General features: G+C 39.2%; 1 protein-coding gene across 2 annotated transcripts in view; it reads left to right on the forward strand.

Annotated features, from left to right (window-relative positions):
* Positions 1 to 18,987, forward strand: part of GLI3 (GLI family zinc finger 3) — a 275,484-nt gene that overhangs the window by 13,869 nt on the left and 242,628 nt on the right. For both annotated transcript variants that reach the window (XM_054496220.2, XM_063667371.1), the window contains exon 2: positions 495 to 660. In XM_054496220.2, coding sequence (XP_054352195.2) covers positions 537 to 660 — 124 coding nt within the window. In that variant the 5' untranslated portion in view covers positions 495 to 536. The remainder of the gene's footprint in view (positions 1 to 494; positions 661 to 18,987) is intronic.

Below are 18,987 nucleotides of genomic sequence, written 5' to 3' on the forward strand. Positions count from 1 at the left end.
CTCTGATTCAGAATTTGGAGTAGGCCTTCGATGTTAGAAATTGTCGGACTCTCTTTAAAACATCTGATTAATAATTAAAAACCTTCCCTCCCTTTGGAAGTTGTTCAAATGCCCCTTCCTGTAAAGTTGGCCACCTGAAGAGACATTTGCAGATATGGCTTTAAAAAGTAATGTGACACTTGTTTTGCATGATAGACACAGTTGCAAATTGAGATTTTTATACCGTTTGATACCAAATGCTCAGTAGGGATTTGGGAAAAGTACCACATTATGGGCATTTCCCTTGGTTCTCTTTTTTGCATGTGTAGAGTGTCACCGGTTTGTTAAACTTTGACACATTTTTTTGCCAGAAAACCTGTGGAGAAGTGTCTTCCACATTTTGAATTTCCTAAAGTTCTAGGCTTTTCTCATATGACAGGTGAAGTGGACTTTTGAAAGTTTTTTTTTTTCCCCCCACCATTTTGGAAAGTTGATGGCTCTGTTGTTTTCTTTAGGGCATTTTTGGTCGAAGAGAGCTGAAGTAATGAGAAGACATCATGGAGGCCCAGTCCCACAGCTCCACGACCACTGAAAAGAAAAAAGTTGAGAATTCCATAGTGAAGTGCTCCACTCGAACAGATGTGAGCGAGAAAGCCGTTGCCTCCAGCACCACTTCTAATGGTGAGCGGCACAGGGATTACCAGCAGCCCAGCCTGGAGTCATTTCTGTGTTCTCTGCATTCCTTGTGAATTGAGCGTTTGCACCTGGACCAGTGTTTGTTCTAGGAGAGGCTAAAGAAAGCAAAGGGGGCAGGAGCGGGGGGACGGCGGGGGGACATGGAATGTAGTAATCTCTATTTTGGCACTCAACCTACACGTTGACTTCCAAACTTTCTAATTTGAGATGTAAATGTGATAGGTTATTTATTATCAGAAGTTCCTGTTTTGGCATTTTGGAAATCATCTTGACTAGTCTGGCAAGAGTTCAAAATGCTTTGTGTTGCATATGGATCATCTATCCTACTCGGAATAATTAGTACAAAAGACACAAAAGGTGTCTTGTCAAAATTAGTGACAGGACAGCAGTCTCCTCCAACCCAAACTTTAAGTAGTCTGCTTTAAAGGATTTTAAGAATTGTTAATGACTGAACCTCAAGGTAATGTTAGTATCTGAGATGCAGGTTTTGTTGTTAGCTTATAAAAATTTAATTTACTTATTTGTGTTCAGCGATAACATAGAGCCACTGTTTCTGTATTCTGTATTTTTAAATTTTAAGCAAAGTATTGAGAGGCATTTCAGTTCAAGCATGGAGTGTTGAAAATAAATTCCAGAGCCTCCCTGGTACAAACAGACTGAGTATGTTAATGGTAACCTTCACTTCCTGTCTCTGCTGTTTCTCCATTGTGGGCCACTAATGCCTTTCCTTTTTGTAGATTTCATAGCCATTCCTGGCCTCCCTGAATTTCTCTGCTTTTCCATGGGCGTTTAGGAAGAATGAGCTGGCCCGTTCTCCTAGTTCCTGGACACTGCCTATCTGGGCACACTGATTTGTATGAGCCAACCTGCTATTCTTATATTTTCTGTATTCCAAGACAGGTTTTACTTGATTGATTTACAAGTTTTTACATCCACCTGGAGAGTCAGAATATCCTTTGGAAGGTAACTGCAGTCCAGAACGTTAGACTGTAAGGGCATATACTTTCAAGCAGCCTGGCCACTTCTCTCTGGGCCCCTCCATGTCTGCTGAGAGCCTGTGCTTCTCACCTGCACTTCTTCACCCGGTTTCATGAGTGCGCATTGCTGACTGCCCTGGGTAGGGAAGGAGCTGGCTCTTAAACCTGCTGGCAAATGACTTCAGTTTTAAATTGATCCTTAGGGAGATATATTTATGTCTGAGTTAAAATAATGAATTTACATATATGTGAAAATATTTCCTCCTTTATTGATGGTATTTAAAGTCAAGACTGGAGCTTATTTTAAATGAGCCAGAATATTTGCATTTTTCATCCAATGTGGTTATAGAAGGCATTTCTCCTTAAAAATGTTACCTTGGTTTCTTTTTTCTGGAATTGGTAAAATTTAGGCAAATTTATTATTTCAGAAATAGAATCAGTATATGCAGTGTTGGTTATTTGGTAATTTTTATGGTAATTCTGTAGGAATAAATGCTTCCTACGTACTTGGCTTCAGGAACATCAGCTTTTGGTTATCTTTATAGTTTGCGTGAGTGTACATGCCTGTGTGTGAGGGTGTGAGTGAGTGTGAGTGTGTGAGGATATGTGTGAGTGTGGGCAAGTGTATGCATGAGTGTGTAGGTGTGTGGGTGTGTGTGGTAGAGGTAACTATGAGCGTGCATGTGTGTGAGCATGCATGTGTGTGAATGTGAGAACAGGCAAGAACAAGTGCATGGCAGAAGATGTTGCTGCACTGCATGGAGCCTGCAGAAGCGCCTGTCCTGTTTGTCAATCTCAGCTGCATGGCCACACAGTCTCATTCTTATGAAGATGCTGTTGTTTGTGCCACTCCCACACCTGGACACATTCTCAGGAGGTTTTCCACTGCAGCTGCATTTGTCTTGAGTTGCTCTTGGACCTCAGATTTCCCTCATGATTCTGTTGAGGGTGACTGGGAACCGAACTAATCTGACTAGCCCCACAACAGCCAGGAAGCCACGAGATAAAACTAGCCAGAGAAGGAGCAGTCATGATTTACAAATGTTAGTGCTGCAGTGTTAAATAATCACATGTTTCCTCAACCACACTCCCCTGGCTTTCTGCCCTGATCAGCTTGTGCCCTTGAGCCCACATTTTCTCCTAAATGTGTATGAATCCTGTCCTGTTTGGGGACCGACACTCATTGGTCAAACTTGGCAGGGCACATGCCTAAATGATAGCTGTCCTAGAAATCTGGCGAACTCTGGCCAATATTTCAGTATTCCTTTTTCTTCTAAGAGATTTACTGTTTTGTATTTTGGGACAAAAATCAAATAAAAGAAAAATGGAAGTGGTGTTTTTAAACATGGATTGCAAGCCGACAGGCAGATTCTTGGAAAACAAATAAATCTAAAGAGAGGAACAAGTACAAGAAAGGACAATAAACCCTTTCTTTGTGTATGTGATGCTAATAATTACCATGGTCTTTTTTACAGAGTCCTCTACAGTTTTCATCTAACTAGTTCAGAGCCTTTTACAGTCCCAGGATTATGCTGAGGGGCGTGGATTGCTGGAAGCGCAGAGGCCCTTTCTTCTGCAACCTGGTCACCTGCTGCCTCTGCACTCAGTCTTGATCACAGGGACTGGTGTGTGGGCTTTGGACCTGGCCTTGTCTGGGTTTAGAGCTCGTGGGGTGCAGGCTTTCCAAGTTGGGACACTATTTGTGTGCTGGCTGGTGGTTGACATCGCCATGGCCCTCCATCCTTCTCTCCCTCTGTCCCTCTTCCTATCTTTTCTCTTTTTCTCTATAAATATTTCATAAATGCTTGGACCCCGGCACTGATGCTATTCGTAGAAAGGAAAACAGAATCGTGGATGCTATAACAGATAGTTTGATTGCTACTGTTTACAGAAGGGTTCTTGTGCTTTCTTTACAAAGCCCTGAACTATATCCGTTTGTAACTGAACAATTAAAAATGAGTTCAGTTTCGGCCAGGCCTGGTGGCTCACACCTGTAATCCCAGCACTTTGGGAGGCCGAGGCGGGCGGATCACCAGGTCAGGAGATCGAGACCATCCTGGCTAACACGGTGAAACCCCATCTCTACTAAAAATATAAAAAATTAGCTGGGCGTGGTGGTGGGTGCCTGTAGTCCCAGCCACTTGGGAGGCTGAGGCAGGAGAATGGCGCGAACCTGGGAGGTGGAGCTTACAGTGAGCCAAGATTGCGCCACTGCACTCCAGCCTGGGCGACAGAACGAGACTCTGTCTCAAAAAAAAGAAAGAGTTCAGTTTCAAAAACCAAATGAATGTGATACCTGCATTTTCTCTCCTATCCACCATTTCATGATTAAAGTCACACAAATGAACAAAAAGTTTTGTTACTGGCTGAGTTATTGGTGAGGTTGCCTTAATTAACTTTTCCAGCCATTCTGTGGTACAATTTGTTCTTCATTGTGAGCTTCCCAGCCACACCACTCACATTCCACTGCATGTCCTTACAGATCTGTTTTCGTACTTTTCTCAGCCGAGTATCTGCTCCTGGAATAACATTCGTATAGAGTTTTGTTTAAACATACGCAGACCCACAACCAAAAGGTATAGTTCAGAAAACTCGAACAGCTTTTTAAAGAAGCATTTGCCACTTAACACTGAAATTTAAAATAATGCAAGTGAAAAACTGTGTTGTAGATCTTGTATGACAAAAAAAAAAAAAGGCAAGCCAAATTTGATTTTTGTAACATTTAAGAACCTATATCAACATATAAAGCCTTTGGTAATCTTTATGCAGGAAGTACAGTGTACCCATAGTTTCATGTGCCCATAGTTTGATTTTAAATTTTATTGTTATATTTGAAGTGTAAATGACAAAGGAAATGACATTTAGTTTTCTGAATTATTTAAATGCAATTGTGATATAAGTGACCATTTGTGGCATTTCACGTGGTGGCTTTCCCATAGAAAGTATGCATGCAAATCTTACGTATAATTGTTGACTTTAAAATGTCCAAGTCCATTAATGTGTGAAGACTGTAAGTAAAATGCCTTAATAATGTCTTTTTGATATAGATGCATTACTTCATAAACTACATGTTGTGTTTTCTGAATAATAAGAGTTTTTTCATCTAAATCTTCCAGTGTTCTACATGTTCTCATTCTCTTATAAAATTTTTTTCAACGATTTGCAAATACTGACTTTTCAATTTGAAGTGTTTTGCCTCATTTTTGGCCCATGATTTTGTTTTAAAGGAGTAATTTGATAGTTCTTATTAATCTGCAACTCGGCTTTAAAAAAGAAACTAATGATAAACGTATGTACGCTGTGGTCTTGGGGATCTTTTATCAGATCTGATAGTTATTGGGAACATACTTTAAAGTGATAGAAAGCAGAAATTATTATCCTAACGCTGATGCAATGTGAAACCAAAGTTGATAGATTAATGATGCAAAGGAAGTTCCCTGTTCACTTTGATTCTTTCAAAAAGAAGAATTTGGTTCTTTGCTTAAAAAATTATTTTCTTCAAGGTTGGCAAGGGGAAAGTGTTATGGTCTGCAAATTCCTAAGGAGATGCTTTTTTTTTGCTTTAACTTTTGGTCACTTCTTGGCCTTGCAATTTGCTTTTAAACTGTCCATTGCATGGGTGTTGTTAGGTTGGTGCAAAAGTAATTGCGGTTTTTGCCTTTAAAAGTAGTGACAAAAACTGCAATTACTTTTGCACCAACCAATGATTGTGATGTCTGTTGGTCTTCTAGCTGGGAGTCAGATGGCTTTGAGTTTTGTTGGAAGTTTGAAATTTATCTCCTATTCTTCACCATAAGCTCTTGTCTCCTTTACTTTTTTTTATGGTAAGAGTATATGTGCCAGTTCTGCTCTGAAATGGGCAGGCAGTTCACGCCATAAAGAGCACAGGTTGTGAGTTTTCGGTTTCTTGTTTCTATAGAGGTCCAACCTTTTTTCTTTGCCACATCCCGTTTCCTGGCACATGACAGATACGTGGAAAGGACGTTCAGATAAAATGGATTTCAGATCTTAGGATGTTCATTCGTAGCACACACAGGTTCTGGGATCTGAAAGCTTGGTTTGAGTTCTGGCAACATGAAGGACTAGCCATGTGAGTGTGAGCAGATTGACTTTTCAGCGTTCTAGTTTCCTCATCAGTTTAGCAAGATAATAGTAAGACCTACTTCACACTTCACAGGCTGCCATGTCATAAACATAGGAAGGACTCTGCAAACGTTAGCCATTGCTATTAGGACAAAGCATGCTGACGAGTTAAACGTTATGAATCCAAAACAAAAAGATTCTGTTTTCTTGAACATACACATCAGTTTTCAAATTGAGGGAAATATGTTTGGCAAAAGTAATGGTGAATTTGCTGGACTCAGATGTCTGAAAAATAGTTCAAGATGTTTCACAAATCCCAAATGTGACTAAGTTTGCACATCTTAAGGAGGGATGGATTAAAAAAAAACAAAGTGTCTGTAAACTTCCTTCTAAATGCCTTCTTAAATAGGAAAATAGGGAAGATAATCTTGGGAAAATTTATTTCAGTTTCCTCAACCTTGAAAGCTAGTGTTGTACTGATTATATGCTATTGCATTAGAAGCAGCATATATACATCCTTTTTCTTGATTCTTTTCCTGGGTTGAACTGGTGGTTTGTGCTGTATTCGAATTAGATTTTATTTTTTTAAAGAGTTTTTATGTTTCTAAACCAACTAACTGATGACAAATATTCTGATTCTAATAAGAGCCCCGACTCTTTTGAGCTCCAAACTCATGTCCTGAACTCTGGTTACCACTGTGTTCTTTATTTTGGCTAAGTATATCACCTTTCCTGTGGTCAGCCAGGCTTGAAACCGCACCATCACCTCTGACCCCTCCTTCTCTCCTGCTCCCATGTCCTACCGGTTTTGAGGTCCTGTTAGATTTTCTTCTGTAATTACTCGCTCGTGTATCTCTTCAGGCCATCCTACTGTACTGTGTGGTGAAAACCCTCACACCTCATGCTTAGATGATTAAAATGACCCTCTGTCTAATCACCTTGCCTTTCATCTCCACTCTTGTCACGCATGGGACTTGCTCCTGCCAAATTAGGCTTATTACAGTTCTGCTTATGCCATACCCCTGCTCTAAAAGCTCCAGTGACTCCCAGCTACTTGTAGAATAAAGCTCGAAGTCTTTGACTTAACATTTAGATATCTTCTAAAATTTGGCCCCAGTCTGACAGTCCAGTCTGATATGTTCAGAAGTAGATACGCTACTATCCCATCCCATAACCTATGCTTTAGCTAAATGCAAGGGCTCTTCGCCTCTTGTCCATAGAAGTGTTTTGCTAACACCAATGCATGTTTAAATTCTCAAATGTGAATATGTCCCCAGTCTTTTTCTCTCCTCATAAGGTCTTGTGTCCTTTGGGGAACTAGCTTATAACACTAGATTTTTTTTTATTTTTAAAATTATTATTAAGTAATAGTCTTCATGTTTTAAAGAGGTTTTAGGTTTACAGAAAATTGAGCAGAAGACACAGAGAGTTCTCATATACCCCGTCATACATATTTTCCCCTCTTATTAACACCTTATATTAATGTGGTACATTTGTTACAACTGATGAACCAATATTGATGCACTGTTATTAACTTTCCATCATTCACATTGGGGCTCATTCTGTTGTACAGTTCTATGGGTTCTGACAAATATATGTTACATATCCACCACTGCAGTATACTACAGAATACTTTGAATTCTCTAAAGATCCCTCATGCTCCACCAGTTTATCCTGTCCCTTCCTTCATAGCACTCAAATTTTACATTTTAGTTAAACTTCTTGAGAGTAGCACCTGGTTTTTCCACCCTACCCCCTCCCTGCTCGCATTCAGTGTGTTTGCTGAGAGGGCCTCAGCAGATATTGAATAAGCCTGCAAATTACAACACTTTGAGACAGGAGGGCAGGGGGCATGTGTAACAGCAGTAGTGTTGTGCAGTTAGAAGCCAGGGTTTGAGCCCTATCCCTACCATGTAATTGCTGTGTGATCATGGGCTAAGTACTTAACCTCTCTGACTCTGGCACAGAGAGTACCCAAACATGTTAGATATTGATAATAATAGTAATATGACTCTTATGGGTATAATTTGCCAGGATTAAATTTATTGATGGATTTCATCTCACTCCTTTCAGCATAACATCATTTGTTAGTATTCTCTGAATGGTCCGGCTTTAGTCTGATTGAGGATTGGCTAATTGAGGATTGAGGATTGAGGATTGAAGGATTGGCTAATAGGAAATCCTTACATGAGGTTGGTTATCAGGTTCTAGCTTAACAGGCTAGAGTTAGGGAACAATATCTTAAATCACTGATCCTGAAATTGGCACAAGTTGGGATTTTAGCTATTGAATTTCTCCTCAAAAAGAACAATTCCTGGGATAAATAAATATCAGATAAATCAGGAATAAATATCACTCCCATTTTTCAAATTTAAGAGCAGAAAGAAGTCACAGCATGATGTTTTGCTTGGATGGGATGTTTCTGGGTTGCCTTTGATTACTTGTGATCATGGGGTGTGAGTATTTCAAATTTCCAGAAACAAGCTGCTCAGAATCAGAAACAACCACTAAATAGTGGATGCTTAAGGGGCGAAATGGTGATTATGGGAGGAAAATCTCCTTCTGGAGAGGTAGTTGGTGGCCTCCCACCACCTCCTGCTCTGACCCCCAAGGTCGAGGAGGGTTTGCTTTTCCAGGCAGCTTGGGGAGACTGGGTGATAGTAAAAGCAAAAAACTCCCTGTTACCTTGTTTACATAGAAACGTTTCCAGATATGTCTGCTTTAGTTTATTATTTGGTAAAATTCACATACAGTAAAATTCACTTTTTGTGGTGTGCCTTTCTATGAGTTTTGAAAATCCGTAAGTTCACGTAGCTGCCACCACCATCGAGACACAGAACAGTTCCAGCACCTCCCCAAAATTTTGACCACCACTTGTGCTTTAAACGCAGCTCGGTAACGCATATGGTGTGAGTCCCCAGTAATGATAGAAAGCATAGGAACTTCAGTAGCTGCTTGATGCTATGTTCATTTCACATTAAAAAACAACAACAACAACAAAAAAACCCCTATTTCTTGTGGGTCCTGTTAGCAAAACTTAGTGTTAGTTTCTTTTTTTCTATTTAAATATCTTATGTTGAATTTGTAGTAGAACAAAAATCTTTTTGAAAACTGTTCAGAAATCTACAACCTAGAGTGTCTGCCATTTTGAATCTTTTTTTTTTTTTTTTAGCATCCAGTGAATGTACGTTTTAGGCCAATTTAAAATTCCATTTTATGTTTAAAACTACAAGACAGCCATATTAAAGGGCTTTTAGTTATTGTTTTGGTTACTTTAAATTAATTGCGTGAGAAAATTAGAATCTGAACACTTCATGCAGCTATAACCTGCATTAAGTTATATGCAGGGAAAATATCCCTGCATATCAAATGCTTTGCTATTTTTTTTCTGTCTTTTTTTTTTTTTTTGGAAGCATCTTTCCCCTTTCTTCTTTACTTATATAGATTTGCCTTTTCTCAGGTAGACAGAATTTTTGTATTAAAGTTATTCCTAGTGCAATTTAGGCTGTTATTTTTTTTTTTTCTTGCTTGCTCTTTTTTCCCTTTCTTCGACTCTTTCCTCTTCCTGGTCTCTTTCTTCCTTTCTCTTTTTTTTTCTTTAGTTGTGAAAGTTGAGTTCCATCCCAATTATTAAATCTTAGGAGACCATTCCCACATGGTTCCGTAAATGGTAGCTTCATCCCGCGTTCTTTCATCTCTTTCCCTGCTCTCTGGCTTGACAGTTGAAAAGGTCTGACTGTGCCACACAATGGTTTGATTGGTTTCTCTGGGGGAGACTTTTCCCTGCCTCATCATTCGCCAGGCAGGTGGACCAGAAAGTCTCTTGATTCTTTTGTTGCCTCTCAAAGTCCGAGGTCTTTGACTGAATAAATCTGCCGTCATGGGATAATTTGCTAAAAGGAGACTGAAAGATGTGAGAGAAAAGCCTCACTACTTGGGTGCTGCATTAATGAAATAATGGGGCCTTGGAGTTTGCAATTGAAAAATCACCAGGAATGCAATGGGTGGAGACGGGCTTCTTTTATTTCCCATAATAAACTTTTAGTTCTATCATTTAAAGCATGCCTGTTCCTTTGCTCGCCTGCAGGCCCGAGTGTGTTTGCATTTGTACCCATGTTTAAGGGTTTCTGGGGACAGCCCTGCCCGGCTGAAAGCCGTTTGGGTGCTGTGTCTAGTTAGTCATTAGATTATTACTAGTGGATGGAAAGAATTCCATATGACAGAACTAAGGTTGAGTTAACACAGGACGAAAAGTAATTTACAGATAGGCTGTCCCCAGCCATCTTTGTAGCCCCTGATAAGGTTTCATTTCAGAATGGATAGGCGACATTTCCACTTACGGGCCCATTCTGCGACACCTGTGATAACAGCTTCTGGATCCTAATTGAAATTGGTTTCAAAATGGATTTTCACTTTTCTCTGTCTGTGGAAAATATTGAATGGACTCAGAGCTGCCACAGAGAACCCCAGACCTTGGAAAATGGAGCAGGAAGCTAGGATCATCTTTCATAACAGTGTCGATGATATGACAGTTTTGTTATCTGTCTTATTAATGAAATCATTGATCACCTGATGAGGGAGATAATAAACTACATTTCACCACAGGTCATGAAGCTCAATTAGACTGCTATTACAAGTAGGGAGGGGGAGAAAACAACCATGGAATAAATGTAGAAAAGGTCAATTAAAACTTTTCATTCCCAAAGTGACCATTTCAGAGGAGAACATACTGAGTGACTGCAATGCAAGTATTTTGAAATTGTAGTGGTCCACATTATATTCAAGGACTTTCTTCTTGGCCAATGTAGAGTAACTGGCAGTTTTATTAAGTAAAATTGTATTTCTCAAATATTACTTGTTTCATTATGTAAAATTCAGAAGTAGAAGGGCAAGTTCTGCTTTGTTTAAGTGCATCATAGTGGGGAAAATGGGAGAAAAAAATCCACAGATTCTTTCCCTCACCACATGGTGAGGGGATTTGGGGCCAGCCCCGGGTAGGTATGTTGGGTAAGGAAGAACAAACTGAAAGGCTCGTAACCTAGGTTCTTTGAAAGAAAAGTAGCTTATCATCCCTTCCTCTCTTAAAGTGCTTTAGGAATCCTAGGAAGATGAGACGGGAATTAGGTTTGGATTTAATGAGGTGGCTCTATTGTTTGGTGTTGGGCTGCTCTGGAATGCGCTCTCTGTTCCCCTTGAAGGAAGGGAAGAGATGCTGATGACCTCTCATGTTTCACGGTGAATTGTATTCCTAGGTGTTTCTCCATTCTCTGTGCCAGCAAGGATCAATCCATCCCATCTGAGCTTGAAAGAGGAGCTGTGATCAAAGGCGCTAATGATGTCACTGATCTCTGGTGATTGATTAGGAGCAGAAGTTCTGGAGAACTCGGCCTTTCCTTATAATTTCAAATTCATTAGTGTCTATTAGGGTTGCTAGCTCTCAATCTGCAAAATTAGAAAAATGAATGTTACAGAAAATAATTGTGTTTTTCTTCATCTATGACTATTTTTTAAGCTTACTGGAACCATGGTTACATTTTATAAGCAACCCTTCCATTTTAAATATATTGCAAAGAAATGGAGTCTTCTTTATAAATTGGGTTAAATATTTTGGAATTCAACATATAAATTGGGAAAAATCTGTGAGAGTGAAGATATTTACATTGTTTCCAAAGCAGTTTAATCATATACAGATTACATGTTAGATAATCCTAAAATATATTTAAGTGTTTTATTAACTTGGACATTCAGGAGTTTCTTATGCAGATTTTAAAATCCTTTGAGTTATTTTTGTGGAACTACCTAATATTTTCCCCTTGTCATTCAAGAGGATGAGTCATTTCTGTGTGCGTATTTATCTTTAAAAATAAAAACAAATGCATTTCATGCCAAGAGATGACAATCTTACAATTGGGAAAGATGCAACTTGAAAGGAAAAAATAAAAAGCAAGAGGGAGAAAGAGCGAGATGTCTCTTTCTGGAACTGCTCACGACTGTAACCATTGGCTTACATCCACCTAGAGTAGGGATTGATTGCAAAAGCATTGGAAAAAATTCTGTTTTGGAAGGCACTGCAGCTCAAGAAAGAAAAGTTGAATGGAAAATGGAGAATGTAAATTGTTATTAAGGTTACCATTACCTTATTGGTTTGCTGTTGGTTTTCAAGGACTCTTGCTTCATGCTTGCTTATGGCTAATTCCTTTCACAGCAAATTCATTTTGAGGACTGCTCTGAGCAGAACTGATAAATGTGTTTATGGTCAAGGGTGAGTATAATAAAGAGAAGAGATGGTGCAGATGAACCTTTGGGAGGACATGGTGTGGCAATTATGAATACTAGGCTTTAATTAATGTCGAAGACTCCCCTTTGGCAGAATATTTTTTGTTTTAGTGGCAATGATAAGAAAAATAATCTGAGACCCTTACCTATAACCAAAAGAGAACTTCTAGAAAGATTAGAACAATGGCATGGTTGAAATAATGGAACTTCCATCAATGTAAACATTTTCTGGTAAAATATGAAGCTAATATACAATTGAAGATTTGTTCCAAGCATTTAAAAACCAGAAAACATACAGTGGTCCATTTCACATTAAGCTTAAATTCAATCTTTCCTAAAGTACTAATGTTTCTAGGCTTGTTTTCAAATCCTGGCAAGTTTGAGAGCGGTAGAAAAGTTCCTTTCCTATAAACGTTGACAGCAGTTCCTGCGTAGGCTAACAATGTTTTATAAATAGAGTTTACTTAGCAAAAACCATATGTATGCCCAGTGAAATAATCTCACATTTATTTACGTTTTGATTTATAGAAAACATGTGCCCTCTGACAAAGCCTTTCGGCTCTTTTCCGCAATTAAAAAGAATCATGCTTGAAAAAATAGCTACCATCTTAATGGGAAAGTTTTTCACATAAATTCAAAGCACTTTCTTTGATCGGTTTCGTACAAAATTAGAACATTTTTATCCATCTGTTTGGCCCAAAAAACTGGATGACTCAGGGGGGAAAAAAAAGATGCTTATAAATCTCTCAGTTGTCTGTCTACGTGTGTATTCACACACACACATATCAGCATACATACTGGTTGAATATTGGGGAATCCAAGGATAAAACAGGCTGGTGCAGTGTTACAGCAGAAGAATTTCTCTTGTTGCTTGTTCTTGCCAGTGACTAGTGTTGGCTTAGCACAAGGTAGTTTGTTGGTTTTTCTAGATTGAAGAGGAAACATGGTCCTACACGTACCTATTGCTAGGCCTTCATCTGGATATCTGCAAAGTATCTCTGCCTTGATTCTCTTCAACAACAACAGATTGTAAGGAGAGAGAGGGATAAGATAATTTGCAAATCTCTTGTCACTCCCCTTTTCTTCTTGAAAAAAAAAAGATATGATTTTTAAAAAGCATATTTTATTTTCATTTACTACTTTTTCCAAAAGTTCAGAGTTGCGAGTTAGGTGTAGAAGAGAAAAACCCCTTCTTAATAAAGAAGTGATAATATTAGCTGGGACCAGGCTACAAAATACTGCTGAGTCACTATTCCAGACTAGATCCCTGGTATTCACACTGCTCTGGGGGCGGGGAGGTTGGTGGTGGGGAGAAAGTGAGTCTCAAATATAGAAACTTTATAATACTGGGGTATACTAATAATACAAGTGCAAGTCTTACAGATAAACGCTAGCATAACTTTGTACCTTATTTTAACTTGGGAGGGGGCTTTCATTTTTTAATAGAAGTGAGGGATTTTATGTGCTTAAAAACAAGAGTGAAATTTTTATAGAAATTCTCTCTTGTGGTGATAATGTCAGTTTTCAAGCTCTAGGAAAGCCTAGCTCCTGCCTCCATAAACAAATACCATTGGCCACAGTGACAACGACTTGAAGCCCAATATGAGATCTAAGGGAAATGAACCATCTTCGACAGCAGAGCGTCTTCAGCAATCCCAAAACCCTTGACCTTGATGGAGAGGCATCTGAGAATGGGTGAACCCCTTTGGAATTATTTTACCTGGCACTTTATGGATATGGGCCTATGCCCTTTTTTTTTTTTTTCTTTCAGATTCTTAGATATATGACCCAGTATTTGCCAGAGGCTCTCCTTTACGGGGAGTATTTGGAGCTCTAACTTTCACTTGGAAATTTAGGTCGAATGATTAGAATTCTCTTTGGAGGAATGATATCTGTAAGAGCGAGACTGTCTCAAAAAAAAAAAAAAAGAGAGAGAGAGAGAACCTCTCAGGGATTAGGAAACGTGGAGCTGAGTCTTTCTCATATACAACATGATGTGATCACATAGTTGTAGCCTAGCTAACTTTGTAGTTGGTTGCACATTAAGAATTCAAAAGATTCTGCCTGCACATCACTTTATCTGTGAAAACGAAGGACTTGGGTCACGTGATTTAAAGAGCTCTCTGTCCCTTGATATTGTTGATATTCAAGTCTCTATGACATGGGCTCCAATTTCCACAGGAATTTTGCAGAATGTAAAATGGAAGGAAAGATGTCCCATAAATAAGGGGAGCTGGAGAAGAACGAGTTAATATAATCTAAGTTTAGAACAGGAAATTCAGAATTCCTTTTAAATAAAGCTGTGTACATCACATGTATGGGTCTATCTTGGGTTAAAAGCCACTGAAGATTTTGTTTAGGCCAAAATGTACCATGACATTGTTGAGTCAAATACTATTCCAGAGGCCAGGCAAGGTGTCCCATACCTGTAATCCCAGCACTTTGGGAGGCCAAGGAAGGAGGATTGCTTGAGGCCAGGAGTTTGAGGCCAGCATGGGCAATATAGCAAGACTCTGTCTCTACAAAAAAATTATTAAAAAATTAGCTGGGCATGGTGGCTGTAGTCCCAGCTACTTGGGAGGCTGAGGTGGGAAGATCGCTTGAACCAGGAGATCAAGGCTGCAGTGAGCTGTGATCATGCCATTGCACTCCAGCCTGGGCAGCAGAGTGAGACCTTGTCTCTAAAATAAAAATTAAAAACAAATTGCAAGTATTTTGAAGGGTACTCTACAGATATCAGTTTCAGGTACAAATTCAGGGAGATTTTGCCCAATTTTGGCTGAATTGCTGATAATTACAATTAGCTGCCACAACAGCAGTTGATCCTTTGAAATCTGAAATGTATGTTTTCTTGATTTAGACTTGAAATTATTCATTACCCACCAGGCTTCCTATACTCATCTTCCTGGAAGAAGATGTGTGTGGCAGCCAGAAGGAACATTTTGGACTCTTGTGTGACTAACTCCTCCCAGATCATGGCCCTCTTTCAAACCTCTTGAACATCCTCATAGAGTGCTTTGCATAGTTTTCTGTTTGGCATCTGGTTTTATGTGGTTATAGTTCATCATGGCTTCACTTAGAGCTTTTGCAAATTTCTTTGATGCTAATTTAGTTGCATTAAACTTTTTGGAGTGGAAAAAAGAAACAAAACCAAGAGTACAATAAACTTTGATTACCAGACCCCTAAACACTGAACCTCTCAAGTAACCCATATTTGTAATTTATTCTTTCAGATTGGCATTTACAGGCGGTAGCTGGGGAACGTTGTTATTGAAAAATTAGGCAGCAGCATTCAGATGCAGCAGAAGCAAGGGCACTAAACTTTCACAGGGACACTTGGAGAAGTTGCTGCATCATCTAACAAAGATTAGATGGTTTATTATATAGAAATTATTAAAATAATTCATTTTAGAAAGAGTTCCAGTAAAAATGGAACCTAAAGGAGCCCCAGGAATGCAGGACGCCTCTAACTTCACCGAAGTCCACATAGCCTGCTCACTCCAGCCTGAGACCTTAGACCCATCCATGCTATTCCCTGCTCTCCTCTGTCTTAAATGTGTTTTTATTTTTATTTTTATTTTTATTTATCTATTTATTTTTTGAGATGGAGTCTCCCTCTGTCGCCTAGGCTGGAGTGCAGTGGTGCGATCTCGGCTCACTGCAACCTCTGCCTCCCAGGTTCAAGTGATTCTCCTGCCTCAGCCTCCTGAGTATCTGGGACTAGAGGCACGCACCACCAAGCCTCGCTAATTTTTGTATTTTTTAGTAGAGACGGGGTTTTGCCACGTTGGCCAGGCTGGTGTCAAACTCCTGACTTTAGGTGATCTACCCACCTCGGCCTCTCAAAGTGCTGTGATTATAGGCGTGAGCCACCGTGCTCGGCTGTGCTTTTATTTTTATGAAAGGAATACTTGCTCATTGGGAAATTCAGAAAAGCATAAAAGAAAAACTCGAAGCTGGCCTGGAATCTCACCACTTGGAAAATAAAAGTTAACACTTTGGTATATTTTCAGTCTTTCTCTCTGTTAAGGTAACCATATGCTAGGATCATTTTCTGTGTCATGAACCACTCTTCTCCAACTTGGCTTTAATGGCTACGAATTTACTCAATCAATCCCCTATCATTGGACATGCACATTTTTTTTCAATTGTGAATAATGATGTGATGAAAATCCTTCCAAAAAAATCTGTGTGCTTTGACTACATCTTACCCAATTAGCTCCAAGAAACACAGCAACTTATATTTCCATTAGCTGTTTATGTGAGTGCTCATTTTCAGAAACACGTATCAACATTAGTGAAATATTTTAAAAGAAGATAGGATAGGTGAAAACCTTACCTCGCTTTTTAAACTTTTTAATTGAAATACAATACACTGATTAAAAAGTCACATAGCATAAGTGAGCAGCTTGATGAATTTTCTCAAAATGAACACACCATGTAAACAGAGCCCGGGTCAATAAAGAAACACTTGCTCTGTTGATCCACGCTACTGCTGATGGGCATTTGGGTGGCTTCCAGGGTTTGGCTGTCAGGAACATTGGCTGTCAGGTAGCTGTCTTTTGGTGAATCTGAATACACATTTCTATTGGGCACAAACCTAGGAGTGGAATTATTGTCTCCTAGGGTGTGCATATATTAGCTTTAGTAGACACTGCCTAATACTCTTCCCAAGGGGTTGTATAGGCTTGCTTCTCATTCTTGTCAACACTTGGTATTTTCTGTATTTTTCATTGTAGCCCTTCTTTGGGCTATGCAGTGGTATCCAGTTGTTGTTTTCGTTTGTCTCCGAGGACTGAGGGACTCAAGTATCTTTTTAAGATATTTATCGGCCGTTTGGATATCTTCTTTTCTGAAGTGTCTGTTGAAGTCTATTTTTAAAAAAAATTTTTTAGTTCTTTGTGGGTAGATAATTGTTTACCAGTTTTTCTATCACTGGTTTGAAGTAATACCTGTATTGGTTACTGCCTTAATCTATATTTTAGGTTCTTTTTCTGTAAAATTTTATAGTATGATTAACCTGTCTATTCTTTTGTTGTACCATACTCTTTCAGATGTTATACAGAGTACATTTTATCTGATAGTGCACATTATCTCTTATTATTCTTCCTTTTCAAATGGCTCTTGGCTTCTATTCGATTTTTTCTTCTAGCTGAACTTGAGGAACACCTTTGTAGAATTATGTTACTTATTGAATTCATATGTATGAAGTGAAAGTATAAAAACATGCATGGATATAATCATTTCTGCAATAGTGGTTACCTCTGGGGAGAGTGGAAAGGGAACAAGATGAAGAGGGTTCAGCTCTATCTGTATCATCTTATTTCCTTAAAGAGAAGAGGTTTTAAACATGTATTAAACCTGTGTGGCGGATGCCTAGGTGTTGCTTATGTTATTCTCTGAAATATGTCATGATTAAAAGTATCCCTTTAGAATTTTTTTATTATTATTTTTTATTTTTAGATGGAGTCTCGCTGTGTTGCCCAGGCTGGGGTGCAGTAGTGCTATCTTGGCTCACTGCAACCTCCGCCTCCCAGGTTCAAGCAATTCTCCTGTCTCAGCTTCCCGAGTAGTTGAGACTACAGGCATGCACCACCACGCCTGGCTAATTTTTGTATTTTTAATAGAGATGGGGTTTCACCATATTGGTCAGGCTGGTCTTGAACTTCTGACCTCAGATGATCTACCAGCCTCGGCCTCCCAAAGTTCTGGGATTACGGGCATGAGCCACTGCACCCAACCCCTTCAGAATTTTGTCTGGTGTTATATTAAGCTAACTTATTGGGCTTTATTGTGATTGTATTGGCTGTGGGAAGCAATCTTAGTCATTTTTCTGTCGCATTCTCACAAGGTGACTCTCTTCCCAGGCGTACATCAAAGCCACACAAATGCACACTTGCTTTGGCGTTTACATTTTGCATTCATCTTTAGAAGTGTTTTAAAAAAATCTGTCACTTATAAGAAAATACGTAGGAAATAACAATTGGCAAGACCTAACAGGTGTTTGCTGTATTTTCACCTTTTATACTTTAACATGTTCTGGAAGCAATTTAGTTTTACTTTTGTCTCATCTGTCTTGAATTGAAAGTTGCAGGTACATTGATGAGTACTTTGGTTAATGTAAACACCTCTTATATTGGCTCAGGAAAAGTACGATTCTCCAGCTTCTCTACATTGGGCTGCATGCTTATTAAGTCACACCAGCTGCCCTCTCTGTTCTTTGAGAGTGGCGTCTGTTGTTTGGTGACTTTTTCTTCTGAAATCTATCAGTGCCAAGGACAAGGATTAGGAGTGGGTTGAGGCTGTTTGTTATTTGTTTGTTGTTGCTGGGAGTTACTTAATAGCAGTGGAAAAAGCCAAAAGAATATTGGAGCTCTTACCGTTGACCTTAAGTTACCCTAAGTTTAGGGTAACCTTAGTCAACTAATGACTTATGGGTGCCAGACTTAAGATAATGCTGGTTGTGGTCAAATCAAAGAGAGAAGGTATGTGTAGGATGTGGTCTCAGTTCTGTACATGGTATGTTGCTAGGATGCATATGTATGAGGTGGATTCTTATAAGAAGAATCACAAACACCTTTAAGAACACCACGTAGCAGGCTATACATCCCTTCGAAGATAAGAAGTGTTGCCGTCTGAGGTGTAATTCCAGCAATTTCTTAAGCCTCAACTTCGTATGCTTGAAAGCACACCCACAACTTGCTCCTGAAAGCTTTTGGAAGTCATTGAGAGACATGACTCTTGTTTATTCTCCAAATTTTAAATCATGCAGCCTTTGGTTTGCCTTTTGTCTGAGGAGATACAAATTTACCATAGCCATGTCAATAAGTACAGAAAATTTGCCAGCCCACAGAGAAATTTGAACTTCCTTCCTTTCCTGAAGGAGAGTCTCGGGGAAGTCGTGCATACAATAGAACTTTTCATGTCTAGACCCTGTCCAGGGGAATTCTGTCTAATAAGAACTTTTCATTTTCCT

This window comes from Pongo pygmaeus, chromosome 6 (assembly GCF_028885625.2).
Source record: "Pongo pygmaeus isolate AG05252 chromosome 6, NHGRI_mPonPyg2-v2.0_pri, whole genome shotgun sequence".
In the NCBI taxonomy this organism is placed as follows: Eukaryota; Metazoa; Chordata; class Mammalia; order Primates; family Hominidae; genus Pongo; species Pongo pygmaeus.